The sequence below is a fragment of the Hypomesus nipponensis genome, chromosome 20 (assembly GCF_054491055.1).
Source record: "Hypomesus nipponensis isolate SF chromosome 20, ASM5449105v1, whole genome shotgun sequence".
Classification (NCBI taxonomy): domain Eukaryota; kingdom Metazoa; phylum Chordata; class Actinopteri; order Osmeriformes; family Osmeridae; genus Hypomesus; species Hypomesus nipponensis.
In genome coordinates, this window is record NC_140380.1 from 6540001 (window position 1) to 6548505 (window position 8505).

Sequence of the window (8505 nt, forward strand, 5' to 3'; positions counted from 1 at the left end):
CCATCACACAGACAGACAGAAAGAGGAGAGAGAGAGAGAGAGAGACAGAGAGAGAGAGACAGAGAGAGAGAGACAGAGAGAGAGAGACAGAGAGAGACAGAGAAAATGCTATCAGAGCACTTTCATGCTCCAGATACTACAGAGACAACAAGCCAATCTGTGTGATAGGAGACAGCATGGATACCCAGCTCCCCTGACAGAACACGCCCGCTCCTGCACACTCCTGGTCCACATGTCTCCAAGTCCATTGGAAATCCCCTCGAATCACTTAGTTGTGCTTGATTAAGCATGCCTTGCCCAACTGACCAAGTTGCCGGAACGCTATCGACCCTCAAAACACTACAAGTCCCTGAATGTTTTTAGGCAATCTCTCCGACTGTTAGTCACTGTATCATACAAGAATGAAAACAGCTTTTACTGAATAGCCCCACCCCCCCACCACCACAACCATCTTAAATTTGTTATCTATTACTCATTGTTGTTGTTTACTATTCTTTTAAGATAGTTAGCATAGTTAGCATAGGTTTATAAGGTTAGTATAGATCATCTCAGCTACTGGTTGCACCAGCAATATTGCACTATTGTACTTCACTTGTCTTAGGTTAGTATAGCTTTATATGGTTAGTATAGGTTATTATGTGTATTTAGAGGTTTAGTATACTGTATTGAATATTGTATATTTTTTGTTTATGAAGAGGTTTACTATATTTTTGCTTATCATAGATGTAATCCCATGTTCTGTGTACATATATGTTATGCTATGCCAGGTTGCGTTGCGTTGTCTTGTGCTAAGAATTTCAGTGACCAGTCTGACCTGCCCAGCTAACACAGTTACGTTGCCCTTACGTTGCCGCAACGTCACTCGTTGACCAAACTTACGTTGCCGCAACGTCTTTGGCAACGTTGCGGCAACGTGGAAAGTGAAAGACGCCATGAGGTAACGGCAACGTCACCAAATCACGTTGCCAGTCCGTAACCGCAACGTCGTGGCAACGTTATTTTCCGACGTTTCCAGTCCGTAACCGCGACCTCCTAGCAACATAATTTTGTGACGTTGCCAGTCCGTAACCGCGACCTCCTAGCAACGTAATTTTGTGACGTTGCCAGTCCGTAACCGCGACCTCCTAGCAACGTAATTTTGTGACGTTGCCAGTCCGTAACCGCGACCTCCTAGCAACGTAATTTTGTGACGTTGCCAGTCCGTAACTGCAACGTCAATTAAGAAACCTATATTTCTCAATTCTACTGCTTATATGTGTTGTTCTGTGCATCTGACAATAAAAGGCTTGAACTTGAAGATGTTCTTTGTATTTTTTGGATTTACACTGTTGTTGTTTACTCTCTTTTTTTTTCATTTCGTTTTATTGTTTGTGTTTGTTGAATTTGATTCATGTAAAGCACTTTGTAACACTCTTTTTTTTAAATGCTACACAAATAAACTGTATTTATCACGTAGGGCTACTGCAATTGATATTCTAGAATTTTCCAACGCTATCTAGTGGTGTCCAGGTAACAAGCATTAGCCTTCCAGACCGGGCTAGACAGCCCACTCCTCAGACGAGTGTTTACCACTCTATTACGCAAGACACGAGGCTGACCACATGATGACTGTTGCAGCTAAAGTCCGGGCAAGTTAAAGACTCCGACAAGTTGTACATCACATGTACACTCTGGGCCAGGAAGACGAGGTCGAACCGAGAGCTGAATCACCATTGGGGAGCGTATGAACCTGGCATCATTCCTGCGCTCGTGGCGGTTTTCCAGCGGAGCGCATTTCCTGGGCTGTAGGGTAGGTTTTGGCGAAGGCCTCTCCAGCGATTTCCAGACTGACAGGTCAGGATGAAACGGATGAAACGGGAGACGCGTCTCTCACGTGTCAACCGAGAACGATGCAAATTGGCGAGAATGAGATCCGGGGTGATGAATTTGGACTTGGACTTGAATTTGAATTTTTCTTGTGCACACTCTCCACACACACACATGTGCGCACAAGCCGAGATAAGGACTCGATTGCCCACACACACGCAAGTGCACATGATCACACGTGAACACACGGTCCGCTCGCGCCCACACATGCAGAAACGCACACAGTGACCACTCAGACCCTTTTTTTTCTCTCTCGCCTTCTTTCGCTCCCACGGATTCGCACACTGCACAACCGCACAATCCACATAAGCTACTCACACAGGCTCACTCACATTTCTGGCCACCCATATATAGGCCACACGCACACACACACACACACACAGCTCTTTGAATACTAACAGGCTTGAGCTCTACTGTCAGCTGTGTAAAGGCTGATGTAACAGCTAGCCGCACAGACTCTCAGGACTCATGTCAGCTGTGATCTCGACGGGCAATTTGCCTTTAAAACAGTCATACACACCTCATATTTTTAGTCTAACATCCTGGCTGACGTACATTGAAATAGCTGTATTGTACAAATTGGTGGTTCAATTGTGGTTAAAACATGGGAATGAGGTTTGTTTCTCCCCTACCACTCAAGACACAGATTAGTACGGTAGGGTAGGGTAGGGTATAGACACAGCTGCTACAGTCTCAGGATTACTATAGTCTGACTACAGTACAACCTCAGTATATGGACAACAACATCACAGATAGAATCCATTCAACAGGCTCCATTCGGCACCACAGAACTGGTAATAACACGACGCTTTCAGTAAACCACAATACATGTGGGAGACACATGCTGACAAACATGGCTGGTTTTATCTGTTGAAATACTTATCTTTTAAACCTGACAAACATACACAGCTAATACAGACACGGCTGCTGTCTGCACCGTTTCAGCAGAATTGGAAGCGACCACCATGGGTAATGGGCCTCCAATTTCTGCAAGCTTTCCACAGTCGCTTAGCCGGCAAAAATATTGCTTGCTGGGGGAAATGACTCAATTAAGTTAATGTTTTTCAATGAGCAGGGAGGAGATTGTCCATGTTCTGAATGAAAGGCACCTCCTTGATGAACCTGGTGTTGTTTTCTTGGATTCCTCTTCACCCTCCCAAATACCATTCCAGGACAAGCGTCACAGCAAAGAGCACAATCTGACGCTTAAACAAGCGTTTTCTTCGCAATTTTTTTTCCGGTTCAAAACTCCCCCCGAAAATCTAAACGGTTTGCACTGACACAGAAAGAAAATGCGGTTCTATTACCCAATGCAACAACCGATACATTGCGTTCTATAGGGCACTGATTTGGTGGTTGTTGGTTTGTTTTTGTGAGCAAGCTTTCAGGTTTGTCACAGATTCTGCTCCAAAGGCCCCTACAATGGTTTGATGCATTGCAGCATAGCAGCGTTGGTGAAGAGCCTCTTTAAAAACTCTCATCTCCACTATCCTGGCTCAACACAACGCACTTCACAAACAGCCTTGCTCATCACTTCGCATGCACACCAGTCTGGGAACAGGAAAATACTTCACATTTCCACGGAAGTCTTTCTCTTTCCCTGCCACCCCCCCCAACAGGTCCCTATCTGTAAAACTCTTGGCTCTTTTCCAGCATGCCTTTGGGGTTGAGGATTGTTGCTGGTAGATCTCTGGTAGATTTCTATTGTAGTGTCCGACTGTCTCTCTCTCTCTCTCTCTCTCTCTCTCTCTCTCTCTCTCTCTCTCTCTCTGTCTCTCTCTATCTCTCTCTTACTCTCTCTTGCTGGTTGTCTCTTGTAATGGACATTTTTGTCTTGTGTTTGTAAAAATGAATGCATCTTAAATGTGGTTTGAATTGTAAGCTTCTATGTTCATTGGTAGGAGACAATTTGCTCGGACAGCTATTGCTTTTACAGGAAGGGGAGATAATGAAGTTGAGTTCAAAGGATTGTAAGGTGTTGCTGATGACTTGGGGGTTTGTTTGTGGTAAATTGGTTTAATTAACTCTTGAATAGAATGACCCTTCCAAAAGGGACAGGTGACCATTTGGGGTAGATGCCCCCTGGAGTCCCCTCTCCTCCCCTCTCTCCTCCCCTCCTCTCTCCTCCCCTCTCCTCCCCTCTCTCCCCCCCCCTCCTCTCTCTCCTCCTCTCTCCTCCCCTCTCCTCCCCTCTCTCCCCCCCCCTCCTCTCTCCTCCCCTCTCTCATCCCCTCTCCTCCCCTCTTCTCTCCTCCTCTCTCCTCCCCTCTCCTCCCCTCTCTCCCCTCCCCCTCCTCTCTCCTCCCCTCTCTCATCCCCCCCCCCTCCTCTCTCCTCCCCTCTCTCCTCCCCTCTCTCCTCACGTCTCTCATCCCCTCTCCTCCCCTCTCCTCCCCTCTCTCCCCCCCCTCCTCTCTCCTCCCCTCTCTCCTCCCCTCTCTCATCCCCTCTCCTCCCCCCTCCTTCCCTCTCAGCTCCCCTCCTCTCTCCTCCCCCATCCTCCACTTTCTCCTCCCTTCTCTCCTCCCCCCTCTGTTCTCCCCTCTCTCCTCCCCTCTCTCATCCCCTCTCCTCCCCTCTCCTCCCCTCTCTCCCCCCCTCCTCTCTCCTCCCCTCTCTCCGCCTCTCTCTCATCCCCTCTCCTCCCCCCTCCTTCCCTCTCTCCTCCCCTCCTCTCTCCTCCCCCATCCTCCACTTTCTCCTCCCTTCTCTCCTCCCCCCTCTGTTCTCCCCTCTCTCCTCCCCTCTCTCCTCCCCTCCTCTCTCCTCCCCTCTCTCTCCCCCTCCTCCCCCCCTCTGTGAGTTATACAGATGTGAGGCTGTAACGGCGGTCCTCTCGGCGTGCTGGGCATGAGGAGCAGCTGCACCAATCAGCCCCCCTCCTCACCGGCGTTATGCCACGTCTCCAGACAAGCCTCAGCGAGGCAGCGACTCAGCGAGGCAGCGACTCAGCGAGGCAGCGACTCAGCGAGGCAGCGACGGCGGGCTGTTGGCTGGAAGAGGCAGTCCCAGGCTATCAGCCCAGTGTGGCTAAGAATTCCCATGTCAGTCAGTTCAGGGTGTGATTTCAAATTGAAAAGCCCCCCCCCCCCCCCCCCCCCCACAAAAAAAACAACGTTCCCTGTAGAAATCCTAAGCCCTAATCCTGATTTGTTCAAGAATGAATGCTCTTATTTCTTATCTTGAAACCTTGGGCGTTGTGTTTTGGCTGGCTCTCCGCAGAGGTGTGCAGTTCTGGGATGTGTCGGGTCACTAATGTGCCGTAACCCCACTCTTCCCCACCTGCCACAACACATTACCGGACACAGGAGAATCATTCAGCTATGCGTGAGTGAGCGCGCGCGCGGCCGCGGATGTCTGTGTCTAACGGCCAACTGGTTCACGCGTGGCTACCTCGCCCCATATGAGAGGGCGTTCTCAATGACAGACTGTTCGGGGGAACATAATCAGATAACGACAATGTCAGGAAAACGGAGAGTGGTCTAAACGAGCTGGTGATGATGGGGGGCCTGATGACATCGCCACACTGCCTGGGGGACGGTTCAGTCGTCCTTCGGGGGGGGGGGGGGGGTCCAGCTGGGAGTCCAGTCTGTCCCTGTCGTGATTGATTATCAATCACTCTAACCGGGCGACAAATTGATAAACAAATTCGAGGAACGGACAGGCGAGACCGGCAACCAGGCAAGACAGGCCCGACAGAGCACCGGGGCCTACGAACAGCAGCAACTGGTGGACTGTGTTCGACACCGCACTGCTTCAGCACTGCTAATCCTCCTCTGTTTCTCTGTCCGCTTTCCTCGGCTTTGATTTGATCTGCCGTAGCAGGGGAGACGGAGACGGACTGGGGAAGAGGGGAGGATGGGGGAAGAGACGGAGGATGGGGGAGAGAGGCTTGAAGCGGGGAGGTGGGGGAGAGAAGGGGAGGAGTGAAGGGAGGCGAGGAAGCAGGCACGCACTCAGCCAGCAGCCGAGAAAGAAAAAAGAACGAGAGACTGTCTGTCAGAGACTTCATTGATTCCACTGGGCGACTTCAACCTTTATACAATCCCTCTGGGCTGCACCTCAGCACAGACCCAGAATCCACAGTGTGGGTGTTAACCAAATACAGAGCTGAATCCAAGGGTAGGAGAAGTCTACTGGGTGCACAGTCTCACTGATACATGAAAAAAAAGAGCTGGAGCATGGAGTATTTTTTGTTTTGGATCATCTTTGCCCCCCCCCCTCCCCCTCCCCTCTAAAAAACGGGTTTCCAAAACCTAGCCCGCTGTAGTTGTATCTCTCGACGAGATACAAGACGAGCGTGCTTTCATGGCGCGCTCGACACATGGACTCGCGATGTGACTGTCGGCCGTGGCCTCATCTCTCACATACTTGACGCGGGGGCAGACGAGTTGGGTTTGACGCGAAGCAAAAGCCTCGCCTGGATGGTTCGAGAACCCGTAGACCAGCCCATGTGAGGCAGCCTCTCCCAGCTCCGAAAAAAAAAGCACGACTCGACTGCAGCTCAGCACCAAATCATGAACTGTCAGCGCTAAGGATGGGCTCTTTTGTCGCACCATAAAATATTACGAGAGACTTTAAAAGAGGCGTCTTCCCCTCTGCCACTCCAGCCTGAGAGGAGTGTGGGGAAGGCTGAAATATCCGACTCACCGCCGGGAAGGCGAACAGTCACACATCTAGCCCTTTCTGGGAACGCAGACACAACTATCACAAAGTCAAATATCCCAAATCCAGAGATCTCAGTCAATATTGAAACATGGTGCATTGATCCTAGGATTTAACCAATCATCATCGACTGTCCCCTCCTGTGTGCGTGTTGCTCATTCACAAAGCTCTTCTGGGGTCTTTCTCAGAACTACTTAAAGATAGATGATTTCATGGTGTGTGTGTGTGTGCGTGTGAGTGAGTGTGTGTGTGTGTGTGTGTGTGTGTGTGTGTTGGGGAGGGCTTGTGTGTGCGTGTGTGAATGTGTGTTCTATTGGTAACTTTATGAGGAATGAATGGAAAACACGTGTGCCCCCTAGTGGTTACTCCAAGGGTTAGCTGTTGTGTTCATTTCAAAGATGAGTGGTGCTGATGATGGAAGTTGAACACTTACGATAGAAGACATATTCAGTGTAACTTGACCAGATCTTGTCCTCTGTGTGTTGGTTGACGGACGAAGCCGTGACCGAAGAGTTACAGGCCACCATCTGGAAACCACACTCCGACAGCATGTCAAAGGATCTCTCAAGGTGTTTAAACTTCAGGTAAAAGCGGGAAGTGTAACGGTCAGGTGTCCTGTCGGGATCTCTGCTCTCGTTCAACGTTTCCCCAAAAACTTCCTTGGCTAGGGCAACTCTCCCGCATATCAGAATCCGCGGGACCCGCCTGAATTTGGCATCGGTTTGACTCTCGCGGCCCGTCGTGCATGAGCCACGGTACCCAACTGTGATAAACCCACTTTTTCTGTCAGCGGGCACAAGTGATGACGGCGGACACATCCTTTGGTCGCTGCCTTGAGAACCATCTTCATAATCACTGTGGAAATAGTCGTCTGGGCTGTGTTTTAAGTCGTCGGGCGTCAAGATTTTCACCAAGTCTGGCAGTTGAAAGTATTCCGCTTCTTTCCTTAACCTCCCTTTCTCCGGGAAATGGTCGGGTAGTACAACTTGTTTGTCTCTGAGGTAGTCCAGTACGTATCGAAATAAAAAACCATCTCTGTCAATAAAATACCGTCCTTTAGGATCACGCGCCAAGTCGTTTGTGGCATCTTTCTTGGGTGAGAATATTTTGCCCAGCAAGGAATTTGGGGTGCCCACGAGTGTTGCATAACGCGTGTAGTAAACCTGCCCACCGACATTTAATTCAACAACATCTGGGAAACTATTCTGAACAGATCCCTGGTCTTTGGGCGTAGGGTTAGTCCTACAATTCCCGCTCAGTGCCATCGTTTCCGTCATGGCCAACGAAATGGAATGAATGTATGTCCAAAAGTTGTTTCAATATTGAGTTATACACAGAGGATGCGCCGTGAATGCCTTGAAATTCGAATTAGACAACAGTTTAACACATTCAACATTCATAAAAATGTACAATCTCAAACTCAGTCATTCACCTACCAGTCGCCTTAGTCGTCGGATAGAGTTGTGGATGGCGGCTGTCCACTAGACTCAAAAATGTATTTCCTAATGACAGATAATGTTTACACACTAGACAGAACAAACATATGTTGGAAAAGCTTGCACTTTGCAGCGGTGCATCCGTTGCCCAGATTCCATATTCCTCAGGGAAAGAATCCAGCTATTACCCTACCGAGAAAAGAAAAGGGAGTTCATTTGTGCCGCGGTCAGATCAGATAGAAAACGTCAAAAAAAAACGGGATATCAGCTTCCTTGCCTCGCTGTTACCCCGAGCAAAACGAATAGATGCTCTTTGCGTACATGCAATGCAAACATCCAGCTTGCAACAAATAAGAAGTCCAGCAAGAACTTAATGTTGTCCAAAGGGAGAGGTGTGCTAGTCAATGGTGTTGCTTTAGTTCTACGTTCCTTTTGAACATCAGGGGAAATCCGAATACAAGGTTTTTCTAATTAGTAACTTCACAGAGGTTGCACATCCGAGAGGTTCTGTTGTGTAGCTTATCACGGAGAAGTCTTA

The 8505-nt window shown here is 49.1% G+C and overlaps 1 protein-coding gene across 1 annotated transcript in view; it reads right to left on the minus strand.

Annotated features, from left to right (window-relative positions):
- Nucleotides 1-7808, minus strand: part of kctd16b (potassium channel tetramerization domain containing 16b) — a 35765-nt gene extending 27957 nt beyond the window's left edge. Inside the window, exon 1 of the mRNA XM_084684337.1 lies at nucleotides 6965-7808. Coding sequence (XP_084540463.1) covers nucleotides 6965-7808 — 844 coding nt within the window. The remainder of the gene's footprint in view (nucleotides 1-6964) is intronic.
- Nucleotides 7809-8505: the final 697 nt, after the last annotated feature.